The 21,718-nt window shown below is 39.1% G+C and overlaps 1 protein-coding gene and 1 long non-coding RNA gene across 4 annotated transcripts in view; one reads left to right on the forward strand and one right to left on the reverse strand.

The window, feature by feature from the left end:
* Positions 1–726: 726 nt before the first annotated feature.
* Positions 727–12,909, reverse strand: ANXA11 (annexin A11). Of its 3 annotated transcripts, none has more exons than XR_001865903.1 (14): positions 12,852–12,909; positions 11,623–11,735; positions 10,135–10,482; positions 9,496–9,583; positions 9,024–9,118; positions 8,463–8,576; positions 8,162–8,252; positions 7,966–8,045; positions 7,741–7,797; positions 6,764–6,857; positions 5,963–6,068; positions 3,389–3,451; positions 2,515–2,637; positions 727–1,479 (listed from the first exon to the last, which is right to left on the reverse strand). XR_001865903.1 is itself a non-coding variant. In XM_008642819.2 (14 exons), exons 1-14 carry the CDS (start codon positions 12,898–12,900, stop codon positions 1,420–1,422), a joined length of 1,467 nt encoding a protein of 488 aa, XP_008641041.1. In that variant the 5' UTR covers positions 12,901–12,909; the 3' UTR covers positions 727–1,419. The 3 variants fall into 3 exon arrangements, 1 of the variants encoding a protein (XP_008641041.1); XR_001865902.1 differs by having other exon boundaries at positions 10,129–10,482; XM_008642819.2 differs by having other exon boundaries at positions 3,389–3,447; positions 5,979–6,068; positions 10,129–10,482.
* The window catches only part of LOC108449645, an 18,959-nt gene continuing 2,735 nt past the window's right edge, over positions 5,495–21,718 (forward strand). The window contains exons 1-2 of the long non-coding RNA XR_001865904.1: positions 5,495–5,505; positions 10,845–10,853. This is a non-coding gene — a long non-coding RNA (uncharacterized LOC108449645). The remainder of the gene's footprint in view (positions 5,506–10,844; positions 10,854–21,718) is intronic.

The raw sequence follows: 21,718 nt of genomic DNA on the forward strand, positions 1-21,718 counted from the left end.
CTTAACTTAGAACCTTCCTCCTTCCCTTGCAAAGAAGTGAACTCTTGCTGCTATTGGTTTCAGCCAATGAAGATACACTTCCAGCTGCAAATTCCTCTCATGCTCAGATTGTCCAACACAAGTGAGTGTATGGTCTATCTTTGGACACAGGACACGCTGCTGCCAGTGACCAAAATGGGAGTCCTGTCTCAAGTGCCAGTCAGAATCCATCATTTGGACACACGGCTACCATATTCTATAATCTTTATATTCCTCTCCCTTGCCATGCTGACAACGCAATTCAGAATTAAATCCAGGACACTGCCTTTTTCTTTCAAGACAAACAGCAATACAACTTCTAGGAAAAAGGACTGCCTGACCCTTACACAACAGAGGGAGCACGCTTACATGTGTGTCAAGTTAGGGGAGTTTGCACGTACTTGATTAACAAGCAGCCTATTTTCACTGACATAGTTAGAAAACCTTTCCCCTGCTTTGTAGTTTTTACCTTTACGTGTTTTTATTTTGAGAACAACAAGCTGAAGAGATGTCATCCATGCCAGACAATTGCTCATTGTCAGCACAATTGCTGACAATGTACAGACAATTGCTCATCAACAGCACATGACTCCCCAACTCTTAACAATACAACAATTTCTGAATAATCCTGTGGAAGAAAACTTCTGTGGAAAAACTGAGTTACAGAAACTGAGTCACCACTCACATACATCAAAATGAACACCAAAAAGCAGTCTGCAAAGACTTAGCTTTAATTTCATAATCTCTTCTTACATACATACATTTAAGGCACAATCCAAAACCTTTAAACATTAATGACAGACTCTTTACTACTGTCAACATCACTACTGCCTTGTGACAGTTTGCCTTAGCAAGAATGAAATGTGGAACACATCTTCCTTGAAAAGAATCAAGGAAAGAAAACAGAACTTGACAAAACTTCTTTAAAACAGTCTTAACTAGACACAAAACCTCGAAGCTGCTATCTCCACATATCATGAAGTGGGCTAGCCTGAAACCAACTCTGTATACAATATATATATAAAACTTGCATTAAAATGGCACTCAGTGTTTATACAAAATAACACCTTAAATCATACAACTGTGATTTCTGTTTCATAAAACAAACATTATTTCAGCATGATAGAAGCAGAAAAGAAATAATGACCTGTCATTCATGGATTGCTGAGGGTGCTATACAGAATCCTGAGCAGATGGCACATAAGCTTGGTATTTTGGGGGGAGAGGGTTGGCATTTATTACGTACTACTTTTGAACTGAAGATATATGCAATATTATCTTTTTAAATGCAATTGCTTTAGAAGAAACAGGTCATTACATATTTACTTATGGAGAAAAAAAGGTACTTTGCAGCAAGTACATGAAAATAGCAGCTTTTTTAAGAAAAGCTCAGTGCTCCATTTAGTCATTTCCACCACACAACTTGAGCAGGATTTTCCGGTAGTCTCCTGAAGTATCACCCTGAAAAGCAACCCAGAAAAAGAAAAGTTGAAGAACAACCACAAGAGATGAAGCCACAGCTGAAGAACTAAGAACTTTCTTTCCAGAGACATTTTTGCCTCTACTTTTACAGAAATAAGCAGCAGAGTTTATATACGCCTAACTGTGCACATGCACACCCCATATTTACTGAAGTCAAGTTTTGACCGGGTTTAGTCCATTGAATAGGTAGGCCTGTTCTGCTTCTGAATGGTAAATGTGAATGCCAGATCAAAAGAGGAACGTGGGGGAGGAAGCGATACAGAGCTTTTCCACCAACATCTCACTGCCTTCTACTCATACACTGATGGTTACAGGGCATGCAACTACTGTAGAAGAAACATTTGCCACATGCAATCCTTCAGAACCTCTACAGGATTCTTTCCAAACCCCACCAAGTTACAGCCCCTCAGCATCAGCAGAAGGAATAAACAGGGGCTTAACAGGTTTGACACCCTCATTATAAGGTAAATAAAAGTGGCACCACTCACTCTCCTCCTCTTCTTATTACCCTACCATCAGCCAAGCATCCTCTTGACTGTTGCTACAGCTCTATAGCAGTAGGAGGGTGGATCAACTGCTAAAGAATCTGAAGTTTAGCGTATTTGCAAAATCTTGTACTTTCAAGAGAAAGAGGAGGCAATCCTTCAAAAGATTTTTAGCTTTGTATTCTTCCAATACAGAGATGAAGTAGAGCACCACTGTTACTCAACTGGAGGACTGAGTGGTTCCCACAAGATCACATAAGGAGTTTGCAATAGAGGGTTCTCTGAAACTCCTCTAGACCAACTTCCCTTTCCTTCCTTCCCTGTTAGCTTCCTCCCCATCTCTAGCTCATCTAGCCCCCACACAAACCCAAGTGCTGTCAATCCTCTGGCCCTCCACGCTCCTGGCAAATGCAGCAACCCAACACAGCCAGCCACACTCAGTGCAGGTAACAGCTGTTCAGCACAAGGATCAGTGTTCTGCCAGCATAAAGGGTGTCATGGCAGGGAAGGTAAGGTCTCCAAGGCTTACAGTGATATCCTGGTAGAGAGATCTGCCATACATCCGCTTGTACTCTGCACGTATGTCCAGCAGGTCAACCTCGCTGCGCGATACCATGATCCGGATCAGAGTCCTGTCCTTTGTTCCTGCTCCCTGGAACAAACAAAACAGCAGTATAATGTATTGAAAAGTGTATGATACAGCACTAGTAAAAAAACATAACCCCCCCTGACTTCAATAAGCTTGAACAGAATTTGGCCTATCATGCTTTAATAAATTAAATTTAGTGGTAGGACACTAATCTCTGCACAACAGCTCAAAGCAAAAAAAAAAGAGGGGGATTGACAGAGGTACGGGGGGTCAGGACAGTCTGGTGAATTTAATGGCCTACTTATTCATTTCTGCCAGAATTGCCTACTTTAAAAGTATCAATTTCAGTGCCCCCTGACTTCAATAAGCTTGAACAGAATTTGGCCTATCATGCTTTAATAAATTAAATTTAGTGGTAGGACACTAATCTCTGCACAACAGCTCAAAGCAAAAAAAAAAGAGGGGGATTGACAGAGGTACGGGGGGTCAGGACAGTCTGGTGAATTTAATGGCCTACTTATTCATTTCTGCCAGAATTGCCTACTTTAAAAGTATCAATTTCAGTGAGTTTTAAGTGTATTTGTGTTTCACCAAGTGAAGATGTTTGGTTTATGTATGGTTGTACTCATTCTCCTGTTAAGTTGGATCAAATTAGCTGGATTTTTCCAGCCTTTCATAATAATAACTGCATCCTGTTAGTCATCTGACCACTGAAAAATGTAATCCCTTCAGCTGAACAGTTCCTTCCCAAGAGCTGTACAGGCATTTTAAAAAACCCCACGCTAAGTTTATGTAACTTGTCACAGACACCTACCTTCATTGCTTTCTGTAATCTCTCTGCAAAAAAAGCTGGTGTGTTCTTGAGACACTTAACTGCAAAAAGAAACAGTATTACAGAAATCAGGCATTCCTCCTCAGCCAGAACTCAGCAATTTTTTGAGTTTATCCTACATAGTCACATGCTTTAATTTTACATAAACATACACTTGATACAATGCAGCTTCCACTCCTTCCATTAGCCACTGAAATTATTTTTAATCCAAACAGTAGCTGCAATACAGTTAAAGAACCTACACTGCATGGCTCACAGCAAACATTTCTGTCACTAGAAACCATCTAGTGTGAAGCAGCCATAATGAACCTTTGAATTCTAATGACCACACTCTTGTTTATGAAGGGAAAAGAGGGGATGGGGAGGGGGCAGAAGACTTGAAGGAACACACAGGTAGTGGTGCTCCTAGCTTCTTAATTCTAAAGTTTTAGGCCATGCATCTACAAGGTGTGACAAATTCAAATCCTGAGCTAGTACAAATTGAGAAACCACCTATGATAGCAGAGAATCTTAGGTGTTTCTTCTTAAGGCCGAGTCATCACAACCCTTACTTTAAAGTCTTATTTTAGCCACAGAATTCATCAGGACTCCTGAAAAATTTTTAACATGCTCATTTAGTAATGACTGGATGTAATATTTAATTAGCACAGTTCATCAGAAATCTGAAAGAGCAAACTCTAAATCAAATTACTGTCATGTTAATCAGGATAATGAGAGAATCCTCCATCACTGATCAGAATTAAAATCTATATATTGATGCAATGTTGTTTACAAGTAAACAATCATGCAAACTGTGGCAAACTACAGAGAAAACAGACCACACTTGACATTTAATAGCACAGTAGGGTATCAAAATCAATCACACAGAATCAAAGGTGTAAACCTAGATACATTTTTCATAGCAACACACATTCTGTATAGGAAGAAGTACTTTTCTGAGTAGGAAAATGTAGATGAGAGAGAGCAGTTCACCACACAACTGTCAATGGTATGTACAGTACTATTCAAAAACAAATGACAAAATGAAATGCATGTTTCTGTATCACTGTATTTAGCTAACACAACACACTAGCATTGTACAATGTTTAAAGATGTTGTAAGTTACCAGTTGTACAATCCAGAAAGCTTTAAAGAAAGCAAAATTAAATATTTTCAATTAGAAAACCCTTTTTCCCGCAAATAAGGTTCACAGAACAAATGATGTTAACATCACTGACTGATACAGATATGTGTATATACATATAAATAAAAAGCCCCACAGAATCCATTTAATAAAGGGAGTTATTCAGTGAATATTAATGACAAGCCCTGCTCAAAAGGCTACTGACTTGCTTGCAAGCTATAGTCTCAGTTGTGAATCTGGATCTACATGGAGACCTGTCTAGTCACCACAAAGCTCCATGAAGTCAAGAGGGTTCTAAACTCTGAGCAGTTTCTTTACCAAGGCAATCTTTTTCTACAAACACTGGGAAATATATCTTTTCCCTAAGCTTGGTTTTCTAACAATACTTTCTGAGGGGACAAAGTTTGAATCCTGGAAAAGGTCTGCAAATGAATCACACAAAATGAGCTAGATCCAGTTTTGGTCATTAAAAGATCAGTATAGTGACAATGTGGCAAAGTAGAAAAAGAACAGTAGTTACGTAGCTCCCATATGCACAAGACAGGCATGAAAAAGTGAAGCTTTTAAAATTGATTTTCATTTAGCAAGATTTTGTTACAAACTTCAATGAAAAAAATCTGTTGAACCAAATAGCCTCTCCTATCTCATTTCCAAGTGATGCAAAGTTCATTTTTCCTATTTTGGTAGGAGTTTTTTGGGTTTTGTGTATGTGGGTGGTTGAAGGGTTTTTTGGTTACATCACTACCATATTCAAAACCAAACAACATCACTTTTAAAGCAGGAGCTCTAGATACTGCAGTATATTTACAGTAATAAACAGAAAAAGAAATGAAGATGTAAAGACAAAAGACAGGAAAGTGGTTCACAATTACATGTATAATAAAGCACTTTAAATAGAACTACTGCACAGCAACTTGAGGCCTCAACCCAACATCATGGAAACGAATGACTGCTTCTGAAGTGACTGGAGGTAAGAGTTTTCACTGCTCAGAAGTACTGGGGGCAATTAGAAACAAAGATTTAACAAAATTGTACCCACAGGAAATGTGGAAAAAATAACCCCTTTGCAGTCAAATTTAAGTTGTCTTTTTAGTAAATAAAGTTAGAGGTAACTAATTAGAGGGTTAATGCTTGTATTTTGCTGGATTTCCAAAATTGTCCCAAACATTCCATTCTCACTGACTCAGCGCAGTTGGTACAAGTTCTCTTCACTTCTTAAAACAGTGCCAATTATAGTCAATAATTCTCCCCTCATTTTAACATGTGAAATTTAAATTCTGCAGAAGCCTGAAATAAAAAAACTTTATCTGTCATTTTGAGATTAATTAAGTGCCCCACTTTACTATTCACAAATGACTTCACAGAAAGCGTCAACATAAAAAGCAGAAACTGGAATTATTACTAATAAGAACATCCTTAGCTGAAGTCACAGATGCCATCTGAGGCAGCTGTAGCAGAACAGTTCCAGGTCTCCAGACATTTCACGACATATGCTTTTCTCAATGTCCCGGTTACACATCCTCTGGTACTCACTGAAGACTGTTAATGGAAAAGAAACATTTCAGGAGTCAGCTCAGTAAAAAGAGGTGGCACTAGAACATGCTGGATGGCTTCATTTCAATGGCACTTCTCAGCTGGATACTACAGTGTACTCACACAAGTTTTAACACCTCAAGTACTAATACTGTGTTATCAACCATTTGCATGTTCTCATGCTCCTTCTAGCTAGATCTGTCCTTTTCGTTAAAGGGCTAGACCAAGAAAGCACTGTAAGAGAAAGAGTGGCAACTTTTTTAGGAAAGCTTTGGGTCTCTAAAAAATTAGGAAGAAAATATTCAGGTTCTCATACACACCCCTTTCCTCCACATAAGTACTTCACATCCCAATAGCACATTGTAAAAGTTCTATGTATTTACTGAAACATTTCCACCGTGACAGACTGATGTAGCCTTACACTAGCAAGTAAAAGGGGAAGGACTGCAAGTGTCTTACACACACAAGTATGCAAGACTGAAACAATTCTAGTTTTTCAATTCTTTAATGAGAGGATCATTTGAACAAGTATGACCTCCACCTGCTCTGATATTTAAGAAAGGTGACTTTTCCTCAGCAGAATTCATCCTGCTTTTCATATCTCATTGGGTTCATTTTACAGATGGAGGAAATTCAGGCACTGAGCAGTGCTGTATATTTCATACACAGAATCAAGTTACTGTTTATGTAGGACACCGTACCTGCTCTAAGGTGGGCCCTGCTTCTTGCACACAGAATGGCATTGAATTTGGATTCATCAGTTCCTAGACGGTTCTCTCCAGCTGCATACAACTCCTGAACACAGAAGGGAATTCACACTTCATTACTCAGAAAACTAGTCAGGCTGAACAACTGCTACAGATTTCCATCCTTACAGCCTCTCCTCCTTCTATACTTATTTCTTAGCCTATGTACTACTGCAAAACGGGAACAAGCAATAAATAGCAACGAGTTCTAACCTTCCTATAGCATGGATTGCTTGCATATGCTTAAGTGCTCAAACACAAGAGCTCCAGATTACTAAAGGAAGGGATATTGTTCAAAAAGTACCTGAAAATTGTTCTTCCTAACAGTCCTTGCACTTAGCTTTTTTCCTACACTTTTAAGTGTTTTTTGGGATGTTCTTGTGTTTTGGCTAAGGCACACTATGTAGAAAGTAAATTACATTACTATTTAAATGACACTAGTATGCTAAAACAATGCAGGGTTTTCCCTTTGCTACGTGGTGAAATGGAACATATAGAAAAAGAAATGGGGCAAGCATTACAAAGTCCAAGTGCATTATTTGCTGCAAAAATCCAGACTTCCTTAAACAACACGCAAAGGCTAATGCAGGTATTGAATAGATTAAAATTTAATCCACACACGTATCACCTCATATCTCTTTGGACAATTTCCTTAGTAAGCAGCACAATCCAACACTTGCAAAAGCCAAAGACCTGACAGAATGAGAGGTAAAATATCCTGCGGACTGTACTCCCAAGAGCTTCATCTCTGTATTGCACCTACATGGCTCTAATGCTGCCACAGCTTTTCACATCACTTCCATCCACTGAAACATAAGCACTGCATCAGAAGTCACAAGGTGTCCAAAACTAACAGTAAGCAGAATCCACACAGTCAAATTTCAGTGTATTAAGTTGACTATACTCAGAAATTATGAAGCATTTCTACTGACCTGCACATCTCTTTGGACAACGGACATGTCAACATTTGTACTTTCATCTCTGTTTCCCTGAAAGAATTAGAAGATCCAGAAGTGTTACTGATGAGCTTTGATGGGCTGCTTTTTCTAAAAGTAAAAAAAAACAAACCAACAACCAAAACAAACAACAGCAACAGAAAATCCACACCACCCACAAACACACAACAAACAAATTCTAAAATCCCAGCAGGCAAGTACCTGAGCAAGTGAAATTAAAAGCCTCTGAAAGTGTCCAGACGTGTCACTTTTTATTGCTTCCTCCAGAGTTTTCTTAAATTCTGGAAAAGAAACACAGTCATGAATCATCATACAACCCCGCTCATTTCCTAAATTCATACTATCAGTCAGTGATTAAGTAAGAAAAGAAAGAAAATTTTGATGGAACAAATCAAACCTGCTTTATAGACCCTGTTGAGTTCTTGAATATGCTCATTACTGCGGGAAGCTAAGATTTCAATGAGACAATTTTCATCTGTGCCAACACCCTAAAACACACACAGGAAAAACAGATTTCAGATTATTATTTTTACAACCTAGTATAAAAGAAATATAATCAAATTATATAGGAAAAAATTCAGAATATAACCTTGTATATGAAGTCAAGGCAAGTAATCCCAAACTTTTAAATGGCAACCAAATGTTTTATCAGCTCAACCATTTCCTCTATCTTATAAATTTCTATCTTCTACACAAACCTTTATAGCTTCCTTGATTTCGTAAGCATCAAACATGACAGGTGTCTTCATCATTGCCAAGATTGTCCTCTCAAAGTTACCTGACAGCTCAGACTTGAGATCCTTGATCAAATCCTAATGAGAAGCAAAAACAAGGAAAAAATGCATAAAGACCAAACCTGACAAAAGCAAGCACCAAAAACATGCATTTTACTTAGAATTCTTTATGCATAAACACCAGTAATGTATGTTCAAAGTAAAGCTATTCCACTTAACACTAAAACCAGTATAATGGAATGTGTACACTGAGGTCATTAAGGTCCAATTAAATAGACTGCACAGATCAAAGAGTCAAAGTAACCATTTAGCAGAGAAACTGCTTACATGCTTCATCTGCAACACTGCATGAAGAAGTCAAGTGTAGGTAAAAAGCAGAACAACTCTCAACTGCCTATAACTTAACAACCATCTTCCCCCTAAAGCACCTTGCAATCTTTTCTTCCCACCACTAAGTCTTCTGACTTCCACTGAAGGGATGTAGGCTCTTATTTCTTCTTCCTTCTGTTCTCACAAGGCATTTACCTTTCCATAAGCTGTTTTGAAGGACAGGATTATCTGCTGCCGCTGCTTGTTTGAACGACTTCCAAGACAATCGATAATCGCCTGCTCATCGGTTCCTGTACACGCACACAGACACCACAGAATGAGCATCACCTCGTGAGGATTCAGCTTTCTGTCTCTATTTCATCCTATTCTAACCCCAGCAGAAGGACATGTGTGCCTTGAATTCATCTACAGTATCTATTCTTGCGTACAACCACAGAACTTTGAGCTCTACTCCCAAGCACAAACACAGTAAGAATACAAAGAAAACCTAAACCAAACTCATGATGTTGTTTATGCCTACATGAACTCCCAGTAATACTTCTGATAACCAAGGACAATCGCATGTGAATTATCCCACGCAGTACACACATAGCAATAGGAAAAGATCCACGCTGAATTGAGACGCAATTCTACTTTTAACTGAAATGTAAATCCTCAGACTGCTCACCTAATCCCTTCATGGCCTTCCTTAAGACTTCGGCATCCTTCAGAGGGTCAAAACCTGGTGCATCAGTGATTGTACCTCGGTTTCCATGCTAAAATGAGATCAATAGTGTTAAATAGCATTAGTGTTAACAGCACATTAGTGTTAAACAGTAAAATACTGTGGTTTACTCTTAGGAAAGATGATCACTGTTACCAGTTTTCTTTTTGTTAGAAAAATAAGAGAGAAAACTCAAACCAACCCTGCCTTAAGCAATTTGTTAACTTCTAGACACAAATTACAAGAAAATGCAAGATCAAGAAGGTTTGCTGACATTAAATCTGCTTTCCAATTAATTAAGGTTCGATGATACTGTATATACAACTGGCAATACTTGATAAAGTTAGGAAAGGCAAGATTCATCAATCTGAATTCATGTCGAATCTTTTTTCTTGGATACCATGATAAAACGTAAATTGTTTCAAGACATATGAGCCTATACTGGTTGCATTTGAAAACGTTCCATCTCTCTCCTTCACTCAAACTTCTTTTTATAACTTTCAATTTTATGATTGGTTTACAGTTACACACACAAAGAAAACGTAGAGGAACGTATATACAGTCACATCTCAAAAGAAAAGCAGTGAATGCTCTTACTCTTACAGGAGTGACTGCAGGCCCTGTAGTTCCTGAGTAAGAGGGCATAGATGGGTTCACAGCTGGACCTGGTGGAAAACTTGGCATGGGCTGCTGCCCTGGGTGAGTCGCTGGAGGTCCTGGATGGTTCATAGGCTGCTGGCCTGGCACAGGGCCACCCATGTATGCTGGGTAAGGCGACATTCCGGATGGTGGATTTCCTCCAGGTGGAGCATACCCTCCGTACGAGGGCTGTTGTCCTGGCGGAGGTTGCCCAAAGCCACCTGGAGGAACTGGTGGAAAACCCCCAGGTGTGGAAGGATACATGCCTTGTGGTATATTTGTTCCTCCAAAGGTCCCTGCCAGGTTGGATGCCTGCAATGACAACAATAAAGCAAGAGACAGGAAGGGGTACAAACAGCTGAGTTTCAGTAACATGTTTAATACAATACAACCTCCCTCCCCACCAACACAGATAGATAGCACTTTATCTGCAAAAGATAGCAAGCAGGATGGAAAAATATGCCTAAAACTTTATACCAAATAACCCCTTCTTTGTCCATGGCTGCCTTGTGTGAACACAAGGGTGCACCTGGGTGCAAAGACTTTACTCTAAGCAACCTTTGGCTTTTATGATGTGTTAGGAGTTTACAACTACATTTGGAAAGACCTCTGCAGAAACTGCAGTGAAGATACTTCACATCAAAATCTTACCACTGAAACTCTCTTCTAGAGAGAAACCAGAAGTGACATTTGATGATTGCAGCATTATCAAAAACTAGTTGCTGTGGATATTGCTGTGTGCACCCTAGATAGTTTGTTGCTCAATTTGCCTGCTGGCTGCCAAATCACTTCATTTAATCACTGCCTCAGAAAGACATCTAAAATGCAAATATCTTCCTACAAACTGTATTCGTTATGCAGCATAACAGATTTCTGAAGACTAAAGTTGTCAGAAGTGTCACTTGCTTCTGCTCTACGAAAAAAAATCACATTGGAAATGTCTACATTTTCTTCAGTCAATGTAAAAGGTTTTTACCTCCATCTGTTAAACATCAGTGTTTGTAAGAGACTGTTGATCCCATATTCTTTTCAAGGACAAATCACTGATACCTCTAATTACACAGCCATTTTCCTTACTCTGATTGGTCAAAATCCAGGTAATAGGCAAAATCCAGACTGTGTTTGCCCATGTGAATATATTAAGAGTGGGTACGGTGTGTTAGTAGTTCCCTATTCCTCTACACAGCAAATGCCAAGTTCTATTAGTTTTATGTCCATGACTTTTGAAGTTAGACTGTTAACAACATTTAACTAGTGCTCTGTTTTCCTAAAATAAGAAATATCTTGCAGCAACCATTTTCTTCAATAGGCAATATTGAATGCTCAACACCTAAACAGATTAGACATAAAGGCACAGAATTCAAGTGATGAACCTCTTGGTGACAATGCCAGAAACACAATTTTGTACTTGAGGACACCAAAGTGAAACACATTAAATGAAAGCAAACTCACCATTCCAGCCATGTGGTTGGGATTGAACTGGTTGGCATAGCCAGCCACATTTTCCAGACCAATTGGAGGTGGATTTGAAGGTGGATAGGCAGCTCCACCCCAAGGATTGCTACCTGAAATCAAACACAGATGCACTGAAATGAGAAACTATGCTTTTTTAGTTCTTACTGCTTAAATTTCTAATGTAATTTTCAACACTACCAGGAAAATCAACTGAAGAGGTGCAGGGTAGCAGTGCAACTATTGAGAAATCTCACGGGATATTTCTAATCATGTTAGTTACCACTGAATCTGTAACTTCTCACTTAAAACAATTCTAAACCTGTTTGAAGGTTAGCACTCAAGACTGTTAACACCATACCTTGACTTGAGAGCACGTAAAGTACAAAGTTGTCTGGGTATTCCAGTAGGAAGATATTATTAATTCCACTTACTCTGCCAATCTGAGAGATGTCCACAGAGCACAATAGTACATTCACAGACACCCAGGTCATAAAACTTGTCTGCACACAGCAGTATGGTCTAACTTAACCCAGAATACTTTGCTGAGAAACAGGCTTTATCCTCCTAGCTAGCTGGGCTTCTTACTGTACACCTTCCTGAGTTAGCTTGCCCAAATCCACAGTTCACCATACCCACATGACTCCAGTCCTTTCTTTCTACCTTTCAACAGTACTAACAACCGAAATTCTGCTTGATAACCAAGCAGTGGTTGAGGATGCCATCAGCTTTGTATTATTATAATTGCTACCTTTTTTAACAGCTCTCTCCCTTCTGTATGCAAGCACCTGCCTAAGAATAGTGAATTAAGGATAATTTCCTATTTCTTCAGGGAATACAGTTTTAAGCTGTATGAATGATTTTTTCCCATGCTCATTTGTCTCACCACTCACCTTGAGGACTCAGTATCGACCAGACACTGATCCTTGTCATTTATTGGATTTTGTCAATATTAAGACCATCTTAATTTGGTCAAATTAAGACCATCTCCTAATGCTCTGTGCTTTGAGATGAATGAAACTGGATCTTACTATATGAGCACATGGCAGAGCACACATATTAGACAAACGAGAATCCCCAGCCCAGATAAAACAGGACTTAACAAGAGAGTACAGAAAGCTTTGGTGGGTCAAGGAAACACCCTGCAGTCTTGTTCTTCATCCATGCCACCTCCCCACTCCAGATAAATACACCACTGTATTTAATGTTTACTCATCGGAACAACTTACCTGGGGCTGGTGGATATCCACCCGCTGGGGGATAGCCCGGGTAACTCATTGCAAAGATCTGAAAAGTGTGTGTGATACAGTTATTTTCTGTAATACTTCACCCATTACACCACATAACACTAAGATGCAACATGTATGCAGTAGTCAGTTACCAAAATTTAGACATAACCTGCACACTTTGTCCCAGCTCTTCCCTTAGAAACCTCTTCCCATTTCCTTTTGCTGGACTAATAAATATGTTCAGATGACTGACTCTGCTACTGCTTAGCTCTCACACTATTTTTCTTATTTGTTCCAGTTGCCACTTACTGCTTACTTTGTCTATTATGTTGTTAGGGATGTATGACTTGAACATGCTTCCTTTATTGCACTATTAAAATCTCCAGAAGTTTCCAGCCTATACAGAACTGCCTTATCAATCAAGAGTAGAAAATCATCTGACAAAGAAGCTATATCTTCAAGCGAGTAACCACAAGAAGTTGTTAGAAGGCACCGAAATGCAAACATCTGCAGAAGTGCAAGGTCAGAGTAAGAAGCAGAAGGGATACATGCTTACAGCATTGCCATAAAATATGAAGGGGTTTACTGGTAGGATAAGATCACTAGAACAAATTGGATCTCTCAAAATGGATAGTGCCTCTGTCAGCACAGAAGTGCACAAAGTCATTAGCTGTCCAAAGCAAAAGCAGAGGTCAAAACAGAAGAACAGCTAAATGAAGGACAAAATGAAAACAGGCTTACAGAATATAAAGGCCTTATTTTAAACAGAACAACTACCAGGAAGAATGGTAAAAGTAACTATGAAGAAAATATCCATAATGAGTGTTCACTTTTTGAAGGTTATTTTTAATGACAAGTCCCAGTCTATTTTTAGAACTGCTGTGTAAATTATCCCTTTTTTTTCCCCCCCCCTCTTTCCCCTACAGCACCACCTTTTGCATCTGGCATGTATTGCTGTGTTTTGGGTTTCAGCTGTGGAATTTTGTTTTGGATTTGGTTTGAGTTGGCAGGGGTGCTGTTCTTGTGATATTGTTTTCATTTTGCATGATCACATTAACTTCCCTTTCTGGTTTGCATGGCTCTATTGAACAGCAACAGTGAAATAGAGAAAAAACTTTTTTTGTGGTTTTGGATCTTTTTTTAGAAGGAAATACAATTAGGAAATCTTCAATTTACTTAAAAACTGTTTGGACTTCATGTTGCACATACTCATTTAAATTTAAAGAGAGAGAAATGAACTAACGCAAACTGCAATGAACAGAGCACACCAAAAGTTATAACCCTACCTTACTTCTGCTCCAGTATGTAGTGTCTAACAGAATCAATAAAAAAGTGAATGCAGCTTCTCAGCACCAGAAAAGCAATCACTGCTGTTACCCATGCAAAGACTGACCCCAAATCCACGAGGCAAACACAAAAAGCAAAACACTTATCCCCTCTCTGCTGCTGGAAAAACGAGCAGGCAGCTTCCTCCCTGCTGGCGCTTGGCCACACAATTGCCAGAGGGAGGCGCCGGGCTCCAGGCCGGGACGCACAGCCCCTGCCCACGCTGCCAGCTCCGGGCAGGTACGAGAGCATGGAAGTGCAGAGAGGCCAGCAAACAAAAAAAGAACATTAAAAAAACTCAACAGAAGGCAGCCTGGCACACTTCAGAGCCTCTCTAATTTAGAAACGGGCTTTACATAATAAAGAATGGAAAAATAAAAAAGAACAATTGTTACCATGTCACTCAAAAACCAAGCAAAGAACCCCCACAATCTAGAGTCTCAGCATGCATAATGTCAATGTGTACATTTTTATATACAAATTATTACAACACTGAAATTAGTATTATTTCTTCAGGTACAACTATAATTATATTTTTATTTATTTTTTAGCTTCACATGTAAATACAATAAAGACAGGGTACTCAAAAAAATTATAAGATGCCTTTTCAATAAAACTTTAGGCTTTTTGCCTTATACTTGTACTTTTTTTTTTTTTTTGTCATAGAAGGTGAGAAACAATGGGGTATGTCTTGTTTTTCTTAGCAAGGTTGTTTTCTTGCTTTTAATCCCATATAGAACATTCATTTCAAATTAGAAAAAACCCCAAGATTAGAAGAGCGTTTTGGCAATGAAAGCTGAGGTTGAGAAAAAACAGCTAACTTCAGCAATCTTAAAAAAATGTTACTTTCTTTATAAAAATGTTCCACTTGCTTCTTTTGAACACTGTATTTATCCAGGGCTTTTCCAAGGGGAAATTTTCCCAGACTGGTTTGATTCCAGGCAAACTAGATCTGCAAACACACCAACTTCTCCAGTTCAGAAACTTCTCTGATCACTATCTTTTCTGTAGCTCGTTTGAGCCTCTGTTGCCAAGTTCTCTAACTTCAAAAATATTAACAGAAAAAGTTAACTTTCCCAACCATTCCCTGAGCCCTGCCTGCATTTCATCTTCTAATCTTATCTTCCACACTTTCTCCTGCTACATCCACAATATTTTACTAAAATTGTTCCTGATGAGCAGCACTTGCCTGCTGACAACAAACAGGTGACACAGGCGAGGGAACAGAAGATATGGAAACCCACCCTGCTATTCAAATATTGCATGGGAGCACACAGGAACAGCAAAGTCTCTGTTTGCTCAGTCATCAAAAATGTAGAACATAAGATGAGGGAAAAATCCAAACAACCAAACCACACACGGAAAGAGGGAGTGCCTTGAATAAAATACAGACCAAATACTGTCAAGGTCCTCTCCCCATTTCCAGTGTTCAGTCCTAGAGGTCCACCTCAGAACTCTAAATAAAGACCTTAGGTTTTACTCCCACGGTGAACATCACTATCGTGCTTCACACTGCACACTATGAACCGTTCAGGCTCTTGAGCATTTTCCTGCTGCTTGGCAAAGCTAAGAGGGAACAGACCTGCTCATAAAAGATTGAATCTGTGATACACTTTCAACAGGAATCTTGAAAATACGCTTCTGGAAGATACAGCACGAAAGAACAGGACTACAACTCGAGAATTTTATAACAAAAATTCAAATTACGTAATGATAGCAGAAATAAACAAGAAAACTCCAAGGCTGCCAGAAAACTTCTGTTTTAAGGTGCAGTAGCAATTAAGCTCAGTCACTGCATTCACACCCATTTCTGGAATTTATTTAGTGGCTGCTCTTCAGGCTCCAGCTATGCCATGGTATAATAATTTGAGGACAAAAAAGGATGAAACACTATACCCTTTATTTGTTCAAAATAATTTGTTTAACTATGCCCATTTCACAGGGAACACCGAGTAAAGTTAAACCCTTGACTTGACTCCTCGACAAGGTTAATTACCAGGATATAGTAGACAAAGCAGCCTGAAGCTATAAATTACAGTACCTGCTCTGAGACTGATCCCTGATTGTGAAACCAGCAGAACAGAATTTATCACCTTACAATATGCTGTCGTTTTTCATCAGATATGAGCTGAGGCATCCACCACTGTGTTTTTCCAAGACAAGGACAAACCACAGTCAACATTGAGCTAGCTAACTGCTATTTTACCAGCCTGAGCAAGATTTGACTCACGCACTGCAGCATACAGGTTGTTCTCTCCTGTACCAGTTGTAATATTTTTCATCCTGACAGATTAAAAGTCCTGCAATTTTGGTTTTTCATTAAGTCTTCTGTGTATGTGACTCCTGTCTAGCCTGCCTTTCACTATGAATAAAACTAATTTAGTAGAATGGGTTCCTCTTCCAACAGGGCTGAGTTCACGCTACCCACAACTCAGGAAACCTCTTTTACACAGATCTTATCGCTCATTGTTCACCCTTACAAACCTTTACTGGACTTCATCCAACAATGTGTATTTAAAGACTAACACGTCATCCATTTCCTACAAAAAAAAGTTTCCTTAACAAAAAACCCAAACCAACTCCCAGCTGTCAATAGATGGTGGAACAGAAACAAACTCAAATAGGAGTTTTTTTAAAAACTATCCATTTGAATGCTTGCTAGTATTACAACTCAGGAGCTCTGTCAGTTTTGATGATCCTTCTAATTCAGTATCATAATCTTTTTTATTACAGAAAATAATCTAGCACTTTTTGACCTGCTGGGGCAAGGGGCAGGGGGGGTTGAGAGGGGGAAGAGCAAGAAAGGTAGCACTTGCAAGCTTTAGTCAAAATAAAATAGAACTAAAGAGAGATACTATGTCCAACAAAGAAAACCTGAATTGGAGGACACACCCAAATAAGCCACAACCAAGCTGTAAAAATATTACTAAGAACATTCATGGAACTTTTCCAGTGACAGAAGCCCTACATATATACTCAGGGCAACAAGATCCAAAGAATTTAGTTGAGCTGAACAGGCTTTCAAGATCTATGTGCAGCAAAAAAGCCTGAGTTAATTCCAAGATGTCAGTTTCAGTTTGGATCCCCACTCTGCCCTGATCCAAGTGCTTCCTTTTGTAGCACACTCCTTCAATATCCTCTTTCAAATATATAAAATACATAGTCAAAACATTTATGACAATACAGATGGACACCTTCCAAACAACAAAACAAGCAAGAAAAAAACCAAATCAAGTTTATGAGATGTTTGAAGAAGTAATGGAATGAGGTTGTTCTATTTCAAACTCATAACTTGTTATAGAAAATCATTTGTTGCAAAACAAATAATACTATGAATAGTCTGAACTATGTTCTTAACTGACTAATGCCCCAGGGATTTATACTCCTCTATTTTAAATTCCGCCATGAAAGAATAAATTTTTACATCATTAGTGCAAGTCAGACTAGGAAAATACCAATTACTCCATGAACTAAAGCAATAGTGTAATAATAATATTCAGTACACTAAGATAGTTACTAAAAAAAAAAATCTGAGTGTTCATTTCACACCAGCAGTTTTTAATTGGTTGCTGTGCCCGAGCCTGAAGCGCAGAGCCAGGGAGTGGCCCCACTGCAAAGGCAGAAGCAACAGGAACAAAAGCACGACAAAAAGTTTCCATCAGGTCTGCAGCTGTTTGGGCTGCAGAGGAAGCCAAATGACACCAGGCTCTTCAAGTGACAGCTCCCAAAGTCAAGTACACTGGCAGGAGCCACATGGGACCTTAGCTAAACTCCTTTGGGACATACCCTACACTGCAACAAAACAGCCTTGGGACTCCCCAGATGAACAAGAGGTGCAAATACATCAACTTTTTCTTAAAGGTGATGGCTTTCATATTTTCTGGACAGGGAAGGCTTACACATTCAGCTGTCCAGCAACACTGGGATGATTACTACCCCTCAGTGAGCAAATGGACACGCCTTCAATTCATTCAGTCCGGGCTATAAAGAGTAAGTGACTTTCAGCTGATTAACTCTTTCCAGGAACAGAATTATTAAAGGACCAATTTAGAGTAGTCTAGTAGAAAAACAGGTATTTCAAAACAACCATAAACAAGGAATGGGAAAAGAAAGCAAGACTAGAGCCTTCAAATCTAGTCTGCACTTGAGATCAGCAAGCTTTAGTCCTTAAAGCTCACTACTGAAAAGTAAGTATTTTTCCCCCTAAATCCTAACATTTGTAAGATACATTTATTCTCCTATGAATAATAGAAAACCAAGTATTTTTAAAACACTGCCAAGCATAGCCAATAACCAGTTATTTGGACTATAGATAAGTACGCTGTTTACAGAAGGAGTACGAATTCCCAAGCTTAAAGTTATCTCTAGCAATAATAAAAGGGATATTCACCCTGTCTACTTCAGGCAACTTAAGCACCTAATTTAGAGCAACTCGCTAGGCCAAAGTTCAAAATCAGACATGCTTTTATACCCAAACCAGAGGTCTTTGGGATGCAGGAATTAATTATAGTGAGTATCACTTCACATACATGTTGACTATACGGCCATAGTAAAGTTTAGCACAAGCAAGAGACCTCAGAAGCATTAGAACTCATCTGAATCTTTAATATAGGACTGTTGTATTTGACAGTTTTTAAGCCTGCCAGAAGTCCAGATCTAAAAGCCCAAACTGAAAGCCCACTTCTCCTTCTGGTGAACACTTTCTCAGTTCCCTCAAAAAAACCCTCACCACCCACACTTTGCAGTAAAAGAAAAAAAAAACCAAAACAAACCTACCAAAACAAAAATTCCAAAAAACTTTTAACCCTCCCTTACCGAGTAAGACAGTATATTCTCTCTCAGACAACACATAAGGAAAAAAAAGAGACAACATCTGGGAAGAACTCGTTTCCCTTTCTTTGGAGATCTTAGACAAGAACATTGCTATCGATCAGACAGCACAGTGACATTCTGCACTGTACAGGGAACAGCCAGGTACTGGGCCTGTGCAGGGTTGTGTTTGTTTTATTCAGTTGCCACAATCTAACAACTGGCACTGGTCCACACTCAGCATCTGTGACAGCTGAATAGTATGGATACAATTTCACACACACAAACAAAAAACTAGACGCCAAGCACAGGCAGGATTGGCTGCCTGGTCATCACAAGCACATGATAGAATTGTCTCTTAGAAGGACACCACTGAGTCCCAACTCTGACCATAACTGATTCCAGTTTTACCCCATCCAGGATCTAACCTCTTACCAAGATTTTCTAGTGAGCACTGACAAAACCTGGAACAAACACAGAGCAACAATAGAAGCAATACACAGTAAATACTAATTGTTGTCCTTTGGTTTGCTTATCTACTTTTTACATTCTTCCTAGCTTGGGGAACGGCCTGAAGGAAATTCAGGATTTGCATCAAACACACCTGCTTTCAAATAAACTGGCAAAAGCAAAGGGACAACCTTAACATCAGTGCGTGACAACTCAAGTTTCAAATAGATCTAAGTGCTCTCACTGAGGGGTAAAACATGCAGCCTTTACCTTTCCTTTTTTTAAAAAAGTCTTTTGCTACCTTCAAGATAAACTCAAAATGAAATGCACTACCTAAAGCTGACAAGTCTCTGTCCTTATTTCCAATAGTTTACATAATACACTTTTAAAATATGTGCAATAAGAAACATGGTTCAAGGGAGTAAACATAAATGTATGAAATAAACAAAAGAAATGCCACTACTGCCATTACTCAGTTGTATATTTAATGTAACGGAAGCCTCCAACCACAATTTGAAGCCGATAGAGAAGTTTATATGAATTATTACACAAAGCCTTGGCTAAAAATAAGTGAAAATTTCAATTTGTTCAAAAGCCCTGCTAATTCTGTAGTCACAATTAAACCATCTGGTGTTTTCAATTATATCTCTGCTTTAACTACAGCATCTTTTCTTTTTCTCCCTACATTGCTATCACAGAACTAGAATTAGGTCAGCTCTATCATGGCTCTGATTAATGCAGTGTTATTGAAGAGACCCTCTGGAAGCTCCATTTTCCAAAACTTGCTAGAGATCTAGGAAACAGCATCTCCTATAACCTCCAAATCAGACAGACTACTTAGCTGAGCTTTTTATAGCAGATCAGGTTATGTATTTTAAGTTGTTACCTAACATTATGCCTTTACAATTTTCACTATATAAATACCCCCATGAAATATCTCCATCCCACTGCTGGTTTTGTTACATCTGTTGTGACATCTTTTGTGACTTTTGACATTTCACGGAGTTTTCAGTCTAGCAACTCAAAACTTCTGGGAACTACAAATAATAAGCTAAAGAAGCGACAAAGCATGTGAATGAATGTGATGGCTACTCCAGAAATTTTAAGTACAGACAGACATTTTGGCCTCTGACCTTATACTAAGGTCAGGCAAGACAAAGGAACATAATATCGTAAATATTGTTGACATAAAATCATTAGGCACTCAGTAGAAATGCAGCGGGTACAGGGCCACAGGCAAACATGTAAGCAATGCTTAGTGCAAGTTATCTGCTGCATCAGTGGGAGGAGAGTGATCCACATGACTCTTAGAGCAACTCAAAAACCAGGAAATTACAGAAATAGCCAAGTTGTTGGGAAAGCATTTATACACTCAAGCTTTACAGCAGCCATACACTCCACACTGGTTTTGTATTGTTTCTGACGTTACCATGGACGTTCCAGTAAAGCACTGACTCACTCCACAGAAAATAACTGCGTGCTGGGGGAGGTTTCAGGGAAGGAACCTCCCAGCTCCTACAGCAGCTGGGCTTTCAGGTGCATAACTCTCATAATCAGCTCCTTCATCAAAACACACTGCACCAGCACTTTTCTTCTCTCTCGGCAGTCTGTTTTCTCTCCACACCTTCACCTCCACACTTTCTGCCCCAGTGCATCTGTCTCCGTTCTAGGCTGAGCTGCCTTCCTTTGCTTCTGCCACTCCCTTCAGAATGTTATCTCTGGACTATTCCTCCTTAACAGGAAGAAGCTTCCAGGAACTAATATAAATATATTAAAAAGAAAAATATATTCCAAAAAAGTACTCCTTTACTGCCCAGAAACAAGATGGGGGCAGGAAGGAACTGCTTTTCTGAATAGGGAAATGTTTGTGCTGTTTTCTGTCACACATATAGCTACAGCATAGCAAGAGTTTCATGAGTTCTGGTTTTAAGACAACTAAAGTGACTTGAAGACACTTAAAGACACTTAGGTGTCTTAAAGTCTAAAGACATTTGAAGTAGATATGGTATAAGAAAAAGTAAAGTATACTACCAGCAGTTTAGAGAAAGGAGCCTTCGGGCGGGGAAAAAAAAAAAAGCACTGCGTAATGGCCAGCCTACCATTTTAGGCTGCTTTCTCCTGATAACTGTACACATCAAAATTATAAACTCAATATAAACTACAGGCACAGGCAAAGGACCGAATTGCAACTACAACAGCAAAACATGCCCTCTCCCCTAAAACCACATTTCCCCAGGAAACAGGCGTTTCTTTTTCCCAAGCGCGGAGCTGCCGCAGGCCCC

This window comes from Corvus brachyrhynchos, unplaced genomic scaffold (genome assembly GCF_000691975.1).
Source record: "Corvus brachyrhynchos isolate BGI_N302 unplaced genomic scaffold, ASM69197v1 scaffold279, whole genome shotgun sequence".
In the NCBI taxonomy this organism is placed as follows: Eukaryota; Metazoa; Chordata; class Aves; order Passeriformes; family Corvidae; genus Corvus; species Corvus brachyrhynchos.